General features: G+C 38.8%; 1 protein-coding gene and 1 pseudogene across 2 annotated transcripts in view; one reads left to right on the forward strand and one right to left on the reverse strand.

Annotated features, from left to right (window-relative positions):
• The window catches only part of LOC124615902 (lysosomal acid glucosylceramidase-like), a 296,037-nt gene extending 287,291 nt beyond the window's left edge, over nt 1-8,746 (forward strand). For both annotated transcript variants that reach the window (XM_047144076.1, XM_047144077.1), the window contains exon 11: nt 8,167-8,746. In XM_047144076.1, the coding sequence (XP_047000032.1) occupies nt 8,167-8,266 (100 nt within the window). In that variant the 3' untranslated portion in view covers nt 8,267-8,746. The remainder of the gene's footprint in view (nt 1-8,166) is intronic.
• Nucleotides 8,747-11,410: 2,664 nt separating this feature from the next.
• Nucleotides 11,411-11,527, reverse strand: LOC124617467 (annotated as a pseudogene).
• Between the last annotated feature and the right edge of the window lie 11,290 nt (nt 11,528-22,817).

Here is a 22,817-nt window from a genome sequence, read left to right on the forward strand (position 1 = left end):
GCAGCAGTGGTAGCTCATCCTCTGCATCAGCTGTTATGCAAAAACGTCCCTTTCTGTTAGTCCACGAGTGTGAGCGGGCTCTTGTCCACCTGAAGGCTCATTTGCAGTCGGTGCTTGTCTTGCCACATTCTGTCCGGGTCAGCACTTGGTTTTGGCGACTGACGCGTCACAGTATGGCCTAGGGGCTGTTCTCGACCATCGGTATGAGGATGGGTCGGAACGACCCATCCCCAATGCTTCCAAGACCCTCAATGATGCGCAACGGCATTACTCTCAAATCGAAAAGGAGGCACTCGCTATCATTTATGCTCTAAAAAGGTTCAGCGTTTTTTTGTATGGTTCTAAGTTTCACCTCATCACCGACCACAAGCCGCTGGTCTCTCTGTTCAGCCCATCGGCGTCGCTTCTGGATAAGGCAGCTCACTGCCTGCAACGTTGGGCCTTATACTTGTCTCGTTTTCACTATGAGATTCACTATCGCCCCACGGCCCAGCACGCCAATGCTGACGCATTGTCACGATTGCCGATGGGCCCCAACCCACTTTTCGATCGTGATGAACTACTCTGTTTCCACGTTGATGAGGAAGAACATCGTGCGGTCGAGGGTTTTCCACTTACAGGTTCACAGGTCGCGTCGGCTACTGCGCGGGACTCGGTCCTACGTCAGGTGATCTATTTTGTTCATCGGGGTTGGCCGGACAGGACCAAGGGCCGGGCATCGGATCCCCTTCGCAACTACCATGCCTTGCGCCTTCGTCTGTCTGTTCGTGATGGTGTTGTTCTTCTGGCCACAGATGGTGCATCTCCACGGGTCATGGTGCCAGCCTCTCTTCACAAAGATGTTCTCAAACTGTTGCATGAAAGCCATTGGGGGATTTCTCGGACTAAGTCCCTGGCCTGCAGGCACGTTTATTGGCCCGGTATTGATTCGGACATCACCCACATGGTTGCTGCATGTGGTCAGTGTGCTCAACAACTGGCTTCACCTCGTACATTGCCCTCCCCACGGCCTGACCCGGCGCAGCCATGGGAATGGGTGCACGCTGACTTTGCCGGCCCCTTCCTCGGCACTTATTGGCTACAGTTGATTGACGCCTTCTTGAAGTTTCTGTTTGTTGTTCGTTGTCCATCGCCCACCACTGCGGCGACGGCGCTGGCTTTGTCCAAAATCTTTGTGCTAGAAGGCCTTCCATCCACGATCGTCACGGACAATGGCCCTCAGTTCTCTTCGCAGGCCTTCCGTGATTTTTGTACTGGACAAGAGATTCATCATGTTACAGCAACGCCCTTCCATCCGCAGTCGAATGGGGAGGTCGAGCACCTTGTCTGCACTTTCAAAAGCCAGATGGAAAAATTCCTTAGTGATTTTTCCACAGATGACGCTCTGCTGCAATTTCTGAGTTCTTATCGCTTCACGCCTCTGGGTGATTGCAGCCCTGCTGAACTCTTGCATGGCCGCCAACTGCGCACTCTACTGCACCTGCTTCACCCTGTCAGGCCTTGTGCTGTGTCCCCTAGTGCAGGAAAATACTCGGTGGGCACATGGGTATGGATCTCGCCCTAAATGGATTCCAGGGGTGGTCAAGGCTCTTCGCGGCCGCCAGCTTTGTGAAATACGTACAGATGATGGCATGGTTGTTCACCATTACGACCAGATGCGCCCACGAGTGGTGGCCACGCTGGTGCCACCGCCCCTTCCTTCGCCTCCACCAGCCCGAGAAGCCAGTCCTGTTGCTGCTGCCAATCTACCATACGTGTTGATGCAGCCGACGTCTCTACCGCTTCGGAGTATGCCGGAACCGGCCCCAGTCGCAACGCCGCCTTCTCCGGGACCCATCTCACTAGAGCACACCCCCAGGTCCACGACACCTATGGATGCTGCTCCGGAGTTTTCACCCGTCATCTCGTCCAGAAGGCACGTTCCACGCACGAGCTTCCATCCTGTACATTTTCGACCATACTCTCGTGTCTCTCCACGGGATCCTCTCGGGGCCTCACAAGAAGCCATGGATGTCTCCACACTGTCCATGTCTCCAAGGAAGTGAGTGTTTTTTTTTCAAGGGGGGGAAAAGTGTCGTGACAGTGCCACGACATTTAACAGTGCCGCCAGGATAGTATGCGCAAACGGTGATAGAGGCACTCCGCTACTCGGCTGAGCGCAGGAGCGCCACCTAGCTACGAATGGCGCTGGCCGCATGTCACGGCATGGAAGTCGAATGAGAGATACTGAGTTGTTATCATGTAACAAGCTAATGTTTCTAAGTGAGTGTGTTTGAATATCCACACAATTATTGGTGATTAAAGGTTATAACAAATTTATATTGATTTGAATAGTGCTTTGAATTTCATGTCAAAGTAGTGTGTGAGGGAATATGTCAAAGTAGTATGTGAGGGAATAAATGAGATACTAGTACTAAGAAGCAAGCAAACATGCCATGGAGGTGAACTTGTGCTTTCTATGGCCAGCTGAGTGAGTTTGAAAGGAGTTGTACAAAGATTCTGGTATCAGTGGACACTTGAACATTCTTATACCCACAGATGAGATTCTAGACATGCCTGCCAGGATCGTCGGATTGTAAGAGCAGCATTGGCAGATCATACAGCTAGCACAGTACAGATAAGAGGACTTCTGAGTCCAGATGTGTTATTAGCAGTGGGACTACTGTTATACTCATATCTAGCCTGTCTTCTACAGCTTTGATGTGCATGGCTTGACTGGTGTCATCAGAGGATAACTTCGAAAATTGAATAGCATGATGTGGTCTTCAGCAATGAAAGCAGATTGTGGTTGTATGCCAATGATGATCATTTGCATATATGATATAGACATGGTGAGCACTGTCTCATAGAGTGCATTTGTCCAAGAAACACTGGCTCATCTGGGGTGTGATAAGCTACAGCTTTCATTCACCTCTGATGTTTCTCGAGGAGATGCTAACCAGCTCACAGTATGTGCAGAATGGTGTTAGACCTTTTCTTTTGGAATTCTTGCAATACTAAGGTGATGTATTATTCCAACAGTACAATGCTTGCCCACACACTGCCTGTGAAACTCAACATGCTCTGCAAAATTTGCAGCGACTTCTCAGGTTAGCACAATCTGTGGACTTATCTCCAAATAAGCATGTGTGGCATATGATGGAACAAGATGGGACTCAAGCAATTCATCAACCAACGATCCATGCAAAACTACATGAACAGGTAGAGGAGGCGTGGCATACTGTACCCCAGGACAGTGTTTGCCTTCTGTATGATTGACTGGATGCCAGAGTCAGTTCCTGTATTGCTGCCTGTGGAGGCTGCACCACAAAGTAATATGAGTATTTCAGCATGGGTCGATACCTGGTACTTCAGAACTGCTTATGCTATTGATCTGTAAATGTAATCATTTCATGTACACTATAGACACTGTTGCAACAGTAAATTTTGAGTGAACTGAAAACCTCTGAAAGGGTGTAACAATTTTTTTCTGGCACTGTAGCAGATAAAGGTAAAGACAGAGCTAATAGAGGTAGACAGTCTTAACTAGAGGATAATATTTTGTAGAGACATTAATATTGATTTTATATCATATAGTACTGACTGAGGACACCCAGAGCTTTTTTATGTGAAGCTAAGGATTATTTGTCATGGTAAGGTGACCAACCAGGACTACAGGATATAGTGCAATGGCCATTGACAATTTATTTTCACACTCAACAACCTTAATTTATTTGTATGTAAGATAGTCAATGGTTTATCCAACTGTAATGGCCAGTGGTTAGCCATAGACAAGGTCAGCAGATGAAGCTCCAATGTCTTCTTTCAATGTCACTTGCTGGCTAAATAGTATCAGCAGGAGTGCTTCAGTCCAGTGTTGCAGCAAGTTAGGGATGCTTTCAGTGTCCTATGGAGCTGATCGATCATGCTATTAGATGCCAGATGATTGCTGGTAGTCTTGTGTACGTGAGTGTCACACAGTTAGGTGATGTGTGTGAATAGTACACAGTCAAAATCACGAGTGCAGGCTGTTGTCACATGGCTGGGACAGGCAAAGCTGCCATCCTGGTCTTGGCAGTCAGCTGTGGGTATTGTATATGGCATACAAGTGAAGCAATCCACCACTGTCAGCAAGTAACATTTGTCATGGACAACGAAAGCAGGCCCACAATGTCCACATTAAAAATGGAATGTTACATTAGGAAAGGTGCTGGTGGGTGCTTGACTGTGCCTCCCAGCTTTGGCACACTGTTAGGCAGTGTAAGTGTGTGCCTACTGATGGCAGTCTTTCCAAAGGCCTGGCCACACAAAATGCATGGCCATGAGCAACACAAGAAGCCCTAGTTGTACAAAATGAATGGCCATGAAGAACACAGTGGTGTTGATGCCAGAGTTTGTGAAGTTGTCTAGCATCTTGTAGTGGCCAAGGAAATCTGCACTCAGTGTTGACACATTGACATCAGCTACAGTGAATATCCACATGAATGTGTAGCACAGCCTGAGGTACAGTTCTCAGTGGTGTGTGCTGTACATGATTGTGGTGGGATTTTTAGCTGCCATAAGTGACGGCGCCTCAGCAGTCCTGTGATACCTCAGCATAATTTGTGAGAATGTTGACAAGTCAGAACTTCTGTAGATTAGAAATTTCATGCTGCAACCCCTTCTATTATGAAGAGATGCTTAGATATCACACTACAGCAGGGTGCATCTAAGCCCCATTGCAGCTAAAGTTTGTGCTCGCACATGGTGGCTGACACTTCACCACATAATTGCTGAAGCAGGTGTGCTACCAGCTGCTGTTCCATCATTGCCAGACTACTGCTAGAAGGGGTAGTTCTGCATTGCCATTTGCATGAGTCAGATCGCCAGCAGCTGGATATGCTGCTACTACAGTGCCTGCTACTGTCTTGCTGTGAGTGCACCAACTGGTTGACCTGCATTGTTAGTGGTGCCATCTGGGCAGCCAGACTATGGAGCAGATGGTGCAGGTTGGTGCCCACAGGGGCTCTGGAAGCATGTGTCACCACAGTGTGAATGCAGAAGTCAGGGCTATGGCATCGTAGGCTGCCACAGCTGCAGTATAAGGAGATGTTGCCTGCATGTCATGTATCAAGTTGGTCAGGTCCACAACAGCATCCAGCTGCATTTCTATCTGTGTGGAAATGATGGCTTGCACTTCAGCTGGGAGGCTGTGCACCCAGGTAGTACACAGCAATGAGTCTAAAACTATATCAGACAGTGCTGTTCTCTGCAGCTGGTGAGGGAACTAAAATGGCCTTCTGTCACTACAATCCTCTTGCTGTAGCAACTTATGAAGCCGTTGCTCTTGCAGTGATGAAAGTTGTCAGATTAATTCCTCCTTCAACCATTTGTATAAACACTGTGTTAGTGGGGCACTGATTATGTTCTGCATTTCATCTATGTAATTTTTCTCAAGCTGACTAACAACATTTTATACTTTGGCGAGGTCATTAATGACAATGTTACTCAAGAAAACTGATTTCACATGTCTGAACCACATGAATGGGTCACAGGGTCAAAAGGACAATGGTTTAACCAATACCTCGCCTGTGCTTGTCACCATTCCAGTAACAGTAGGAGATGTTGGTGTGGTGGCACTTTGCTTGTACAAAGTTTTCTTTAGCTGGCACTTGGTGAGCAGAGTCCATGTGTGCATGACATGCCTGTAGCTCACTCTCCAGCCTCTGTTTGCATGCATCAGCTCTTCTAATATCTCTTGCAATTCCTCTGTGGTTGCCATCTTGTGTCAGAACCAAGGCCTCACACAAAAGGTGGGGGGGATGGACACAAAAAACAACTCATATGTTCTAAGTTTGAAATAGTGTGCATGTGTGGTTGTGGATAATTACAAATTACTTGTTTGCAAAATAAAGTTCACCATATTTGATGACCGAGCGAGATGGCGCAGTGGTTAGACACTGGACTCGCATTCGGGAGGACGACGGTTCAATCCCGCGTCCGGCCATCCTGATTTAGGTTTTCCGTGATTTCCCTAAATCACTCCAGGCAAATGCCGGGATGGTTCCTCTGAAAGGGCACGGCCGCCTTCCTTCCACATCCTTCCCTAAATCGATGAGACCGATGACCACGCTGTCTGGTCTCCTTTCCCAAACAACCAACCAACCATATTTGATGTCAGCGGCCATAGGGAACACAAAAGAAAAATAGAAAACTTTGTGAGTGAAGCACACACTTGAAAAATGTTCATACAAAAATTTGATGAATTGTCCACTAGCAAGGCAAGGATGTAAGTGTTAATCCACTTTCTGTTCCATATAACTCATACAAATAGAAGTTTGTCATCACATGTTAGTCTACAGCTACAACCTACAGCTCAGCCATGCTGTAACTTAGATCCCATCAAGAATGAGAATCTTAAGAGGTTTGGAACAAGTCAAGATATCTATTCACAAAAGACAAGCAAACCACTGAAACATAATCTCCACACCATATTAACCATAAGCTTTTACTATATTGCTTAAGACTATTCATGCTTATATCTATTAAATTTTAGACCATAAATTAGAAAGAAAGCTGCTACTTGGAAAAAGTTGCTGCTGACTCAGTTATGTTAAACAGTTGAGTTGTTGTTTGTGTCCTAATGCTAGCTTAATATTTTCTTGATTCCACTGGCATGTTTCAAAGAAAATAGTTATTTACAGCTTTACTTAGTTTACAATACATTACTACTTATGCAAATTCACAGTGAATGCTGCTACTTGGTATTTAAAGAAACAGGACTTTTCCATCCCAGAACTAATACTCAGATAATTTATAGAAAGAGTAGCTAATGAGATATCTTCTTATTTCCTTCTGAAATGGTTGAGATTGTCAGTTTCATGTTTTACTTTAGATGACAGTTTGTCAAATTCCTTTGTGTTAGAGTACTTAATTCCACTCTGAACTCTGCACAACGACACAATATTTACATTAAAATAATTTTTATGCCTTTATTTGGGTCACCAGAAATTTACTTTTATTGTCAGAAACAAAAACTATGAATAAATAAATCCACTGGTAACTGAGTGTAAGGATTCCAGGAGCCTTAAAAGGAACTCTACAACCAGAGTGGTTATGTATATTACATAATATGCTTTCTGCTCATTTCTGATGAATAAATAAATGCTTTATATATTTTATGTCCACTGTCCCAGAAAATACATCCAATAGGCAATACATGATAAGCCAACATTGTTGTCTTTAAGTCACACAAAGAGAGATACTCCTAAGAACAAAGTGCACTGGATGGAGCTTCTTTGTCAATATACCTGTGTGTTGACTCTATTTCAACTTACATTCCAGCTGTACTCCTAGGGATTTTATATAGGGTGCTTCATTTATGGTATGACTGTTAATGACAACTTGCCTGTCGGGCTGGCCGAGTGGTTCTAGGCGCTACAGTCTGGAACCGCGCGACCGCTACGGTCGCAGGTTCGAATCCTGCCTCGGGCATGGATGTATGTGATGTCCTTAGGTTAGTTAGGTTTAAGTAGTTCTAAGTTCTAAGGGACTGGTGACCTCAGAAGTTAAGTCCCACAGTGCTCAGAGCCATTTGAACCATTTAATGACAACTTCTAGTGCTGATAAGTCATTCTACGTGTATGAATTTGCATAACACAAGTCTTTCTGAAGTCAAGACTTAAACTGTTTGCTATGATCCAATTGCATCCTGTTCAGCTATTATATGAGCTTTGTCTGATAGAGCCGGGTTTTGAGCCTTGATTAGTATGCTTGTGTCATTAGCAAATACTGCAGTCTTTGAACCATTCTTTAAAGACATTGAACATAATCTATGTGCGTTAAAAGTAACAGCGGACCCATAGCCAAACTGTGTGGGATCCCACATGTTTTGCTCCTGTCTTTTGAGTTAAGTTTCATGCCTGTTACATAATCTGTCAATAACAACCCTTGCTTTCAGTTACTGGTAAACAACTATTACCTATAAATATTACCAGTACACATCCTAACTTAAGGCAAAATTTACACATATTTGAAAGGTATTAAAGACTTAATTCTGATAATTACCAATGTTGCAATGTTATAATGATCATCTATTTCATCAATTTTTATCAAACTTTGCACTTGATAAAGTACACTACTGGTAAGATTACAATAAGGTTTTCTTTTTCTTTCATTGATCTGACTGCTGATATTTCTGTGTTGTAGGAGAGATCATAATACAAAGGTAACAATTGCAGACCCGGATCGTGGCTACATTACTATTTCAGTTCCCAAGAGATCTTTCAACACTCTAATGTACTGGTAATGTACATGTGTGGCACTTTTAATAGTGCCTGGAATTTGTGGGAATGATGACTAAAATTGTTGAAGGATATGGAAGCTTAAGATCTGTATAAAAATGTTAAATCTATTTTTTTCTTACACAATAAAGAACACAAGTAATGATTAAAAAACCTATTTTGTTACAACAAGTACAAACACATTAACAAAATAGTGATGTTTTTACTTTTTTACCCTCAGATAGCTAAACCAGTAAGTAAGTTTCCAAATGAACAGTACAGTATTCTTTGTCAGTGTTTGTAGTAGTATTCCTGGTGAACTGTAGAATTTGTAAAGCTTTAGTTTCAAATCAACCGTCATCTGTTATTGTGCTAATACAGTAGCCTCCTTTGAAATCTAAGTTAGTGGACTGCATGTAGTCTATGAAATGAGATAAAGTCACTGCATGTAGACATACACATGTAACATCAAACATTTACACGTAATAAAGATTATTTACACAATATATAAGTTTACATGTTATCCATTATTATGTATGGTTTCATGCTGCATGTTAACAAAGAAGTGTTAGTTGTGCCTTTGATTTGATGCACATGCAATGTTGTTGATATTCTTTTGTGAGTTTTGTTATTCATACAGCAAAATAACTGATGATGGTAAAAGTAAAGAGGATTTTGTATAAAAAGAAAAGTGTTTCAAGAAAGAAGAAGTTTGCTAACACAGAGTGTAAACTAAGAGTTAGAAGGTATTTTCTGAAAGCATGTGTCTGAAGTGTGACCTTCTATGGAAGTGAAACACAGACAATGAACAGCAGAGTTAAGAGAAAAACAGAAGCTTTTGAAATTTTGGATTACAAAAGAATGCTGAAGATTAGATGAGTACGTTTTGTAGCTAATGAAGAGTTACTGCATCAAATTAAGATGAAAAGAACATTATTGCACAGAGTAACTAAAATAAGGATATCCTGAAACAACAAGAAATAGTTAAGTTGGAAATGGTGAAATTCACAGAGAAAGACCAATGCCTGAGAATAGTTAACAGGTTCAAATTAATGTACAAGGCAGTCGTTATGCAGAAATGAAGATACTTGCAAGGGACAGACTGGAAGGGGAGCTGCTTCAAAACCATGTTCCGAATGAAGATAAAATAACAACAAGAATTTTTTTTTCACATGCTACCTGCACCTTAGAATGGATATAAAGTACTCTTTGAATTACAGGCCCTTTAACTGCTCAAAGCCTGGAAAATTTATTTCTTATGTATATGATAATGTATATGATAATGGACTGAGGTAGACAACATGGATTACTTGGTATTATTATTATTGTAATATTGGGTAACATATTCTGAATAATATGTGATATAATTATTCTATAACAAAGTAGAATGAAAAACAGTCTACTGGCTATCTTCAGCAGTAATAAGCATGTAAACTCATGTATTCACTCAAGTATGAATTTCCAAACCCTTGCAACACATTGTGACATCAATAAAAATTTTGGCTGACTGATATATCTCTTTTAATTTATATTGTAACCTGAGCAGCAATATTATAGGGTAGGACACCACGATACATTGCTGACGCATTGTATGAAATCCCACTAATGAGTTACAATCAATGTAATATATATGCAGATTCTTTGTGATGCTCCTGGTTATAGCCCATGATTGACTGATCCTAGATGTCCTGCAGGCAATAACATCAAGTGGAGATCATAGAGCAGAATCAATATGCTACGGTTGGCCTGCTGCTAGTGAAAAGTTTGTCATTGCAAAGTCCACTCAGCCACCAAGAAAAACAGCAGGCCCATAGAGAGCATTGATGACTTTCACCCTGTCCATATTCGTATTATAATTAGTCTCAAAATCAAGAACAGTTTTGTAGATTATAGGATGCCAGTGATATATATGGTGCACATGACACCAAGGCATCTTGCTGGCTGACTGATGTCTTTGCAGATTCCCAACTTACATAGTAAAAGAAATTATCATGTGCCCTACATAAGTTGCACCTGCTGGGCTAGGAATACGATATGGAAATCACAATTAATAAAATGAAGGTAGTAACATTTAAAGAAGTCAGATAAAAAATTGATGTCAATAACAGAAAAAACTGAACAAGTTATCAGTTTTAACTTTTAAAGAAACTAAGTTAAGTTACCAGCATAATAGAGATATAGACAACAAACTTCCCCAGTTTCATTACATATGTGGCACTATTAACAGAACCTTACACAACATAGTTAAAAAGGAAACAATGGTATGGTACTGAATCTTGAATTTTCACAAAGAGGAATAAGAGGAAAATACAGCCAGCTGAAATGAGATATATAAGAGCAGTGAAAAGTTGCACATGCCAAGGCTAGATTAGGAGTGTGAATGTTGAAGGGATAAATGTGCTCTTATGTGTACATTATAAGTGGCCAATGAATCACAGTCAGTGAATTATGAAACACATATTAACACTTATGAAAACACTTGATTTAATGACAACAGTTCACATTCAAAGATTCATCAATACATTATTAGTTCTAGTACAAACTGCATTCACCACATGTCTACCAGTGCATGGAAAGCAGTTTGCTGACAAATTATGTATATTCAAATTGAAAACAGACATTAGATGGTGCTCAAAAGACATCCAGCTATTGGTATTTCAGAAGCACTCAAATGCTTATTACAGCTCTAATGTCAAAAGATACTTCCAAAATTCCATACTCAGCTCACATACCCAAGCGGCACTTTGATGCCTATACAACATTACCAGATCTGCGTCCACCAGCAAAAGACCCAGAAAACACCTCTGCGTGCTCCGAGCTCTGCAAGTCATGTGACCACTACTTTTGACAAAACTCCATCTTGGCCAACAAGATTTGGTTGCAATCAGTCATTTACATTTAACTTTAAATCATATTCATTAAAATTATTTATCACAAAATTTAAAATATCCTTTCATTCATAAAAAAAGCACTCTGACTTCAGGGCAGAAGTGTCCCACTGGGACTATCTGGCCACCATGTCATCCCCAGCTGAGGATGTGGATTGGAAGGGCACGTAGTCAGTACACTGCTCTCCTGGTCATTATGATGGTTTTCTTTGACCTGAGCCGCTACTGTTCAGTCGAGTAGCTCCTCAATTGGCATCATGAAGCTGAGTGCACCCCGAAAAATGGCAACAGCACATGGTAGTCGGATGGTCACCCGTCCAAGTGCCAGCCATGCCCAGCAGTGCTTAACTTCAGTGATCTGACGGAAACCGGTGTATCCACTGCAGTGAGGCCGATGCCTTTCATTTGAAATTGTCATTAAATTCATTTTTTTAAAATGTGAATTCTAACAAACCTGTACCAATACATGAATAGGACTTCATGTAGTGTACAACTCGGCATTAAAATGAGAGATACATAAGCAATTATACATCAAATCTATAAGTGATGTCTACATTATAAACATGTATATAAATTTCAGTAATTGGTCTCTCTGTGCATCAATAAGTCAATATAAACAGAACTGCCTATTTTCAATTCTATGCCCTAACTGCACTCTTCCAGTTGCTTCCACAGCATGGACCTTCTCCTTGAGTCGCATCTCCATTTGAGCATTGGCAAGACCACCTCTCTTGCACTGAAGCACAGCTACCAGTGCATTCTCCTCCTTGTCAGTAAAACCATGTCCTGAGAAATCTCAAACAAATGACCCAGATCAACAGTTGCCTGTAACTGTGACCATGGGGTCCCAGTGGTCAGGCTACTGAAACCATTCTTGGTTTATCATGTGCCCACTTCAGCAGCTGACAAGTGAAATATATTAAAGCACAGGGCAAAGGACACAGACAAACTTCAAACAAATGCATGTTCCTGATGAATCATCTCAGAATTCAAATTACATCCACAATCTTCACAATTTATAAACGTTTTATTTAAATAGATAAATTTTCTGTTTTTTTTTCAGAAAATGCCCAAAGTACCAGCTCACTGCTTACACTCTTTTTACACTCATCACTTTCTTCTTTTTTTTATCAAATCACACAAATATTTCCCTTATGAAGACATTTGAATTCTTGCCACTTTGCAACTGGCACCACCCCTCTTCATCTGCCTCAATCTTCAGGTGCAACTTTTCTTGCCATATTAAGAACTGCTTATTTCCCCCATGTAACCTTTCTTCATACACCCTTGTATAAATGCTCATATAAATACAATCATCAGAAACCTCTTGTGTAACAACAGGTCTGATGTCCAACATACATGTAACCTTTTTTTACTGAACAAAAACATTTTCATTAATTTCCGATTCCACTACCCCATGACAGACTTCAGCCTTCTCACCATCTGATTTATCCTACTCTAGATCACTCAAATTTTCTCACAAGAAGTATTCACCTTTATTACTTCATCAAATGCTAGTAGCATATTATCACACTTGGTAAACATTTCATCTGTTTTATCAACAAGTTCACCTTTTAAATGGCCAGAACCGCGCGACTGCTACGGTCGCAGGTTCGAATCCTGCCCCGGGCTTGTGATGTCCTTAGGTTAGTTAGGTTTAAGTAGTTCTAAATTCTATGGGACTGATGACCTCAGATGTTAAGTCCTATAGAGCTCAGAGCCATTTTGAACCTTTTAAATTCCCACCTTCAGATTTTATATCATCAACAATTTGAGATGTTATATCATCAAATTTTGATTCCATTCTGCCACCTAGTTTCCCACTCACTGAGTTCAATGACACAGTAAAGTGATTGGCCATAGCTGATGACTAGCAACATGATATATAATGCGACTGATGCTTGTACTTAACTTCTGGATGGTGCGATGCTGCAACATCAACTTTTACTTTGAAACGTGAAGTGGGTGATGATACAAATGCTGTATCAGCATGGATGCTATAATTGTGTAGCTTGGTTGCAGCACAGACATGGAAACAGCTGAGCAACAGCATGGAGATGGCCAGGCAATGGCATGGAGATGGTTATAGTATGTGCATATGTGGCCCATCAAGTAAGAACAATGACACTGGCTGGCACCAATATGGTCAACAGTGTCTCACTACAACTGCCCCATAGAGTAGTGGCAGCATGTACATGGCAGCTCTGCAAACTTCATGTGGACCAGTGGAATCCCAAATTTGTGAAACAGACCGCCATGTGAAATTTGGTGGCATGACTAGGCATATACTGCAGAGTCTCTTACACTGCCACACACCGCTTTTTCACTGCTCACATTTGCACAACGGTTGCACTGCAAGTCTATTAATGCTATTCGCTGCTTATAGCTCTTAAGCCCGCACACTAACTGTTCACAGGCCTATACATTTCCTGGGACACTCGGTCCTGAAATACTGAGTGGGAAGGAAACAGTCCAATCCAGGACAAGCCTGCATAATTGCAGCATAACGGGAAACTAACATACACTAATAAACATATGTTGTGCCTATCACGCTGCAATAACAGGAATTGACACTATTTTCCCACCAAAGGGCAAGTGTACATCCTAAAATTAGCAGATGGCTCACTTATGGAGGGGAGCGGTTGTCATCTTTGCATTTGTGCCCTTATGTGCATGTTATAAGTTTATCAAATGGCCAATGAATCTTAGTCAGTGAATAATGAAAACACATAATAACACTTTTGAAAACACTTGATGTAATGACAGTAGTTCACCTTTGAAGATTCATCAATACATTATCATTCCAAGTACAAATTGGATTGTTCACATTTCTGGCAGTGCATGGGAAGCTGTTTGCTAAGAAATTATGTATTTGCGAATCCAAAAAAGATGTTATGTAGTGCTCAAAAGACAACTGGTCACTGAAATAAATATTTCAGTCCTAACATCAAAACAGACATCAGAAATTCCATACTCAGATTGCATACCCGAGTGGCACTTTCCCACCTAAATGACCTTATCTGATTGGCATCCACCAGCAAACGACTGAGCTCCCAGCTCCATGAGTCATGTGACCACTACTTTCAGCAAAACTCCATCTGTGGCCAACCACATTTGGCTACCAGTCATTTATGATTAACATTTAAATCATATTCATTAAAATTATTTATCACAAAACTTAAAATATTCTTTCATTAGTAACTGTCATTAAATCTTTCTTTCCCTCTTTGTTTGTTTCTTTCTTTCTTTTTCTTGTTTTTCCCCATCACCAGAATCCACATACAGTAGTCAAGAGTGTTACTGCATTTAAAGCTTCCATTTTGACACCACATTATTCAAATGTTATTTTTTGAATTTAATACCAGTTTCTAACTTCTCATTCCAAATAGAATAAAATCTAATGTGGATTAAAGTAGAACTGTTTGACTGTGGATCACTTGTCTTGGCCCTTATTTTTTCTAAATCTCTTTTCTCTCTCACTGGAAAATTCTTGGCAAAATTTCCCACAATAAACATTCCAGAAGATGGTGCCACAGCTGTGATATGTATTATCATGCAACACTGACCCCTATTATCTTACAATCTCCTTAATTTATCATCTTTACCAGAAGAGGACAGAGACGCGAACTATTTCAGGGTCATCAACATATGAAGTACATCAAATTATATGGTTTACCTACAATCTTATACCTTATTTAAAACTTACTGATTTTGAAATGTGTGAAGTGCCACAGCCCACAAACTTACTTTACACATTTCCCTTTCTGGTTTGCAATGACAAAATATAATTATTCACACAAAGAACTGCAAATACAACAGCCATGATCTCCATGTCATACACATTTGCATTGGCACTATACAAATTTAACTGGAAGATGGTTCAAACATGTGGGTATTCTGTCATAAATATTGTCCAGTGATCACATCAATGTATGGACAAAGAGTAATGGAGACTTAAATTGCAATACTGTTTGAAGTGTAATGAGACTAGCAATTCTGTTCACATGATACATTCAACAAGAAAATATTGAGATAACTTAATCAAAGTTTTCACATTTCTTTGCCAGAAATATCTGACTTGTAAATGTATAACAGTACGTGATCAGAAACTACTAGAGCATACTAGATACAATAAATATTGTTGATTTAGCTATAAACAGTATTAACATTCATCTTAGTTATTTGAAGAATCTGCATTCCAACTCAGGTTAGTAGAGTTTCAGTGAAGATATTAATTTGTAGCTGAAATAAAATCATATTTGGTTGCCAAGTCCAGCTTTTCCAATAATCAACTTCACATTTTAAATGTTTAGAAACTTGCTAAAGTGGATCACTTTCAATAGACACTGATATCATAAATGATTAGCTGCCTTGCTTTTCATAGTTACTGAATTATGAAAAAAATGACATTCATCATCATACATTGTTTACAGTAATAACTCAAAAAATGAGACTCCACTCCCCTTACATAAAAGTGAGTCCAAGACTAATCTACATGAATACTGATCAAAGACTGAGTTATAGAAAAACTAAACAAAGATTGCACAACTCTTTGGCATAGAGCACAGCCAACCTGTTTTCACTACAAACCTCATTTAACATTTATGAAGAAATCGCTACTCACAATATAAACAAAATTTGTAGAACTAAAGTCATTAATAATTTTGTGCATGATTTCGGAACAGAATTTTCTGGATGAAATAATGCGCAGTGCTGAAATATATCTGCCAGTTACTGATGAAAGGATAACTAACATTCTTAAAGGTCAAAGAAAGAAACTAATTTCCAAAATATTACAGAAAATATGGAAAAGAATGAAATTTCATATGAGTATTCCCGAACAATGTAGCAATTCCAAAGACTAGTTTTGAACATCAGATTTTGCAGTTTTCGTAAAAACAGAGTTGAAAAATGTATGAAATTACAAATTTCACTAATCGGAATACATATCATAATTTACTATTGAACAGAGGTCCATGTAGCACTGATTCATTATAATACACTACCTCCTGCACACACCCACATGTGCGTGTGTGCCCACACACACACACACACACACACACACACACACACACACACATACACAAAATACTATACAGTTATGGTGCATGGAATTGTGTGTCCCTATGGAACAACACTCTTCAAGGTTTCTGTGTTATAGTATTATTATTATTATCATTATTGCCATAAAAGTTCTGGATTTAGGTAAGTGCTTTTGCTTTATACTGAAAATTTCTTGTAACATATGGTGATTATAGCAATACTAAGCTTTGATGTGCCTAATACAGACTGAAAATTTTTGACAGTATACAGCTTTGCCTCATTTTTTCATATTTCAGAAAGTAATGTGATGAGGTAAATATCAAAGTAAAATTGTGATTTAACAGAAAACATGTATGTAAAACTTAATTATGACTCTCTTTAGCTCAAACAACAGAAGATTTACAAAAATTAACAAACATGTTAGAACTTCTTCTTCTTACTGTTGTTGTTGTTGTTGTTGCTGTTGTCACATTTCATATTTTCATCAATGTCCATTCATTTGATGCACACTTACATCTGCATAAAAAATACAAATGAGATAAATAACTACAAAATTCTTTTTAAAAAGTTCTTTCTGCTCTACTCCTTTTGCTCATATTCATGCAAATAACAGTTCATATTTCAAACGATTCACAAATATTTAAAGAAAAAAATCGTTCTGTTGTACTCATTCATCTTAGTCCACATCTATTTACTGTACTGATGTCCGTTTCCTTGCCCTAGGTCCTTTTTCTGCATCTGAAATACATACAACGGTTCAGATTCCTTGCATTTGATCTTTTCATTAGTCACATCCTTCAATTACCCCAGATACAAATTTCGTAAATATTTTTATCACTGTATTAGTTTTGAAGAATGACATGTCACTGGAAAAATGAATAAGAGTTTCTGAGTGTAACAGAATGTGTAAAATGGGTATGAATTACAGAAATCCCTACATCTAAGTACAATCAGAGAGCAAAATGTAAGACAATGCGATAATTAACGAAATTAATTTTTTTCTACTTGCCAGAACCATCAAATCAGCATCTTTTCCTCATAGGCAAATTGCTAAGAATAATTTCTGATGTTTATGGTAAATTGGGTTTCAAGAAAATTTTCTAATTTTACCCCTCTCCCCTCCCCCAGCCCCACCCCACCAGACTAATGTACTCTGACGTACAGTTCTGCAAAGTTCCACATTTACACTTATTTTTAAAATATTCATTTTATGTAGGAACAATTAATATATAAAAATAAACAAGTACAGAAGAAATGCTAATTACTAAACATGTAATGTGATAAGCCACTTCCAGATTGCAAAGTAGGCACATATGAGGCGTGTGAAAAATCAATGATATATATACACTCAGTTGACAGAAGTCATGGGATACCTCCTAATATGGTGCCACACCTCCTTTTGTCCATTGTAGTGCAGAAACTCAACATAGTATAGACTCCCCTTAAGAAATATCAAGCCAGACTACCTCTATAGCTGCTATAACTGCAAAAGTTTTGCTGTTGCAGGATTTTGTGCATGAACTGACCTTTTGATTATGTCCCATAAATGTTTGATGGCATTCATGTTGACCAATCCGGGTAGCCAGATAATTTGCTTGAGATGTCTAGAATGTTCTTCAAACCAGTCATGAGTAACTGCGTCCTGGTGACATTGTCATCCATAAAAATTCCATTGTTGTTTGGAAATACGAAGTCGATGAATGGCTGGAAATGGTCTCTGAGTAGCTTAACACAATCATTTCTAGTCAATGGTTGGTACCATTGGACCAGAGGACCCAGTCCATTCCAAGTAAACACAGCCCACTCCATTATGGAGCCCCCACCAGCTCGCACAGTGCCTTGTTGACAACTTGGGTCCATGGCTTCATGGTTTCTCCACCTCACTTGAAACCTAGCACCAGCTCTTACCAACTGAAACTGGGACTCATCTGACCAGGCCATGATTTTCCAGTTATCTAGAGTCCAACTGATAGGATCACAAGCCTAGGAAAGGCGCTGCATGCTATGTCGTGTTGTTAGCAAAGGCATTTGAATTGGTTGTCTGCTGTCATAGCCCATAAACACCAGATTTCTCTGTGCTCTTCTAATGAATACATTTGATGTATGTCCCATATTGGTTATTTCATGAAGTGTTGTTTGTCTCTTAGCACCGACAACTCTATGCAAACATCACTGTATACTTTTAGTTGTCTTCTTGTTTCCTCTTGTTTGTCTTTGCTTCTTGAGATCTCCTGATGAAGAGACATGATATAATAAGTTCCGTAGTGATACAATGAAGGTGCCCAACAGTTGGTGATTTAACTTTTGAAACTGCCGGTTTATTGGCATTTATGGAAAGAAAAACACTCTCATACTCTCAGGTGGTCACGTGTAACATTTTGTGTGTGTACTGGGACTTACTGTGTCGCAAATAAATTAATTAAGCTGCATTAAAGTGTTGCTAGGCAACGTAATCAACATGGTGATATGTGTCTCAATTAAAACCGAACCTTGACATTTTAAATAAACTTTCGTTTCATCCCTGTGAAAATCAGTACTTGTCTCAAAATTAACTTCCAACTTAGTGCATTAAGTCCATGCGCATTGGCAAATACTGCATGTGATTCACAGGACAGCCTGATTATGGTGTGTAATGCACTTTAAATTGAGTGCACAAGCTTCAGTCTTCCCTAATGGGCCAAACGACTCCTTTGTAATAATGCGATTCCACGCAAAGTCTAACTGGAAGTGGATTTGTGTCAATCTGAGTCAAAATTGTAAAAAATAAAATTCGCTGCACAGTTCAACAAACTGTACACATGCACTTTTGCACTCCAAATGATAACTCGCCCAGAGTAAAAGCCACACATAAATTCACGCTTTTATTTATTCATACAAAAATCAAAACACCTTTATATTAAACAGATAAATTATGGCATGCAATTACTAATCAAACATTTCTGATTCTGAATGAACTTCGAGAACTTGTATTTCATAATCAATAAAATTTATCGCCTGAGAGAAACTATTAGTTTGCTAAAACGGATTCAGATTACAGTCAGCATGTGTCTGGACGATGATGTCATGAATCAATACTTGCTTGGAATTAATGAAATACCTGTACTGAAAAATACTGTCTGTTGAGTGATTTACTGACTTCTTAACAAATCTGGGTGCCCCTTGCTTCGCTACAACTGCTCTTGGTCTTTAAGTAAAGGCAGTTGGACACTGCTTTGTCCCCAGTGAGAAGCAATATCTGAAAGTTGGTATTCTCAGCACACTCTTGACACTGTGGAGCTTGGGATATTGAATTCCCTAATGATTTACAAAATGAAATGTCCTATGCATCTACCTCCAACTACCATTCCACATTCAAAGTCTGTTACTTCCCATCATATGATTGTAATCATGTGAGACACCTTTTCAGATGAAGCACCTGAGTACAAATGACAATTCCGCCAATGCACTGCCCATTCATGTTTTGTACATGGTACTACCACCATCTGTGTATGTGCATATCGCTATCCTGTGACTTTCTCATTGTATATACATATTCGTCCTACTTCTCACATCATTACCTCTCGGTAATGATTTGAGACTTCCAGACAGCTGACAAATGAACAAGGCAGTTCTTTCAAAAATAGTACAAAATATGACCTGGGGTAACCCTCTTTCTCCCCTCTTTTCACTTTACATCTAGACATCTGTTTCACTTTTTTCTCCCAAGAATTCTGAAAAATAAGACTTGCGGCTTTTATAAGATAGTAAAAAAAAATATTCAAGTTTGATGGGAATGAAAATAGTTTTTAGGTAGTCAAATGTTCACAACAATCTCAAATTAAAAGTAACTAACTTCATTGTCTAGTGTATACATAAGGAACATGTGGTAATTCCAGTACTAATGATGATGTGGCAGAGGATGGAAATCACCCAACAACCTATTTGTTGTCAAAAACTTTAATCAAACGTAGAAGCACAGTACAATTGAACAACCTATAATGGTGCACCAACAAAGACAGAGCAGAGTCAAAGAACAGAACATCAAAGATGAATGATAATGTTCTAGTGGACAATCATCACCACAAACATTCTGTACAAGGCAATATTGAAAAAGGTGAAAGATATTCCTAATTTTCTGTGAAAACAAAATCTTGAATGATCTCACTGTATAATTAGAGGTACAATATGCAACATCCAGGTTCATCTTTTCATATTAATTATGCGCAAGCATGAATTATTCTTAATATTTTTCTGACAGTGACAATCCATCTTTTTATTTATTTTCAGGTATGCATTTAATAAGTAAGACAGTTTCTAAACTTTATCCTTTGGTTTTAATTACTTATAGTCAGTTGCAGTGTTGTGTTCAATATTTCTCATGAATCATCCAAGTAATTTCTCTCATTTCAGTACTGTGTCATCAAAATAAAGTTATCAACAGAAATTCACAAACCATAAAATATGTCAGATGCACTCCAAGCATCTCAAATGTTCATGAACATAATCATAGACCAAACCTTTATCTCAATTGGTACCATAACCTCACCTTAGTTGCTCTCCTAAACCATATACAGTGTACCAACACAAGTAAGACTAAAATAAATTACAGATCATAACACTTGTAAGACCCCAAACATCATCATCCTAACATCATCATAACCATCATGAATGTCACAGAATACATCGAAATACTTTATCTTAATATCTCCAATAAGCTTTATCAGTATATCATAAACTTCAAAAATACTTCTCCATAGCTTCCTTATAACTCCACACTACCCTGAACACAGCCATGGATCTATGATATTTCTCAACTGGGGCAAAAAATTGATAGTGGTGCCCCCCTCCCCCCTCATGCATTTGAGAACGGACATAAAAAATGTTTAAAAAAATCAATTTTTTAGTAATATGTTCGTTTTGTAGCACACATCTTTCCGAAGAGTTTGATATATAAAACACATATGTTCGAGGAAATGGGAGACATGTTATTTGGTCTTGTACAAGTAAATGTAACACTTGTTTTTTTGTCTTAAGTGTGCCAAAGTGCTGTGCCACACCTCTTTGTACAGCATTCTTCTATCACATGTCAGTGTACTTCACTCTGTGGAATTCAAACGCATATATTTTGTAATGGAAGCCATCAATTCGGGACAGTGGAAATTAAAATGTCGTTTGGTGCCTTTCCTGCTCCCAGTTGGCTGATTTGACATCCTACCCCTCTTAAAAAACTCATAATTAACAGTGGGTGGGATTATTTTTGTCTGGGACAATAACAACTCTCTATTGTCTATTAGTTAATAAATTTCTCTTTTGTATGACATAAAATTAAATATAGGAAACATAAAACCAGTAAAATCGAAAGATAAGCAAGACAGTACACATTCCTTCAATACTTAGGTCCCAGCTTTTTTCGGTATAATTTTCTAGATGTTTACATGGCATGATTTCCTTTCTGCAAAAGAATCTATTACCTCATAAAAATTTGTCAAACATTTTGCTGCATGAAAAACCAAATTGTCATTGTGTAATACTGATAAATCTGTTGATACAAATAGTATCCAAGACTGGTATGGTTTCTCTATTTCATTATGTCTACTTTGTCACTGTCTGCTAGATAAAATGAAATAGGTCTTTCTAATATTTCATCAAATTCAGCATATGTCAAATAAGTGAGAATGTGTGGAATTCACCTGCTTTATTTCTTTGTTGATTGTCCTCGGTACCGATGTACTGCATTGCTACACTGGCTGAAAAATTGGGTTTGTAATTTAGACACTGACTACTGTAAATAATGTAGCTGACAGGTGCACAGTTGTGTTTCACAGTTCTTTTCTTTCACTGTTCACAACCCCCCAATATTACACAGTTATAAGGCCAGTGCACTATTGTTTAACTTTTGATAAGCCTCATTACTAGGTTGCAGGCAAACATCCAGATACTCCTACCATAGGGTACCATTAAACATCTACGAGCAGTAAAAACCTAACCACACATTTCACAGTCTTTCAAATAAATTGAAACAGACACTGCCATTGTTTTAACACATGGCCTGTTGGTGTAACACTTATTTCACAGTTGATGCATTGTTGTTGATCTAACCAATACAGGTTCCTCACCTGAAAATTGGCCATGGACTGACTGTCTCAGGATCAAAAATCAGTCCCTTATATATCATCACAATAATAGGCAATGAAACTACACTTTGTTTGATGTTTAATTTACAAAAATTGCAATTAAAACTTAACTTATTAAATTAACCAAATACATCAAAAAATTGGTTCTTTTTAACAGTTTCTTCTACTACAAGAGTTAGGCCAAATTATTTGTTTAAATCATGAAATTAACAAAGATCGTTACGCAAATAATACTTTTGACAAAACTGTTAATTACTTTGGAATTAAATACGGGCTGGCTTTGCTAAAATGTTTTCGAATAGAGACAAACAGATTCTTTAGAATCTCCAAATGTTTGTAATTAGTACACAATTTATATTTGTTTATAAGTCAACAATAGAATTTAATTTACGAAGCAATTACTGATTTCACCCTATAACTAAGGATACTAACTACGCATAATCAAAATAAATTAGAAAATTAATTACATACATAAAATTGAGCACAAAATTGTATCTGGTGTTATATTCTTTAACACTGAGGCCCAACCTTTC

This window comes from Schistocerca americana, chromosome 5, assembly GCF_021461395.2.
Source record: "Schistocerca americana isolate TAMUIC-IGC-003095 chromosome 5, iqSchAmer2.1, whole genome shotgun sequence".
NCBI classification, from domain to species: domain Eukaryota; kingdom Metazoa; phylum Arthropoda; class Insecta; order Orthoptera; family Acrididae; genus Schistocerca; species Schistocerca americana.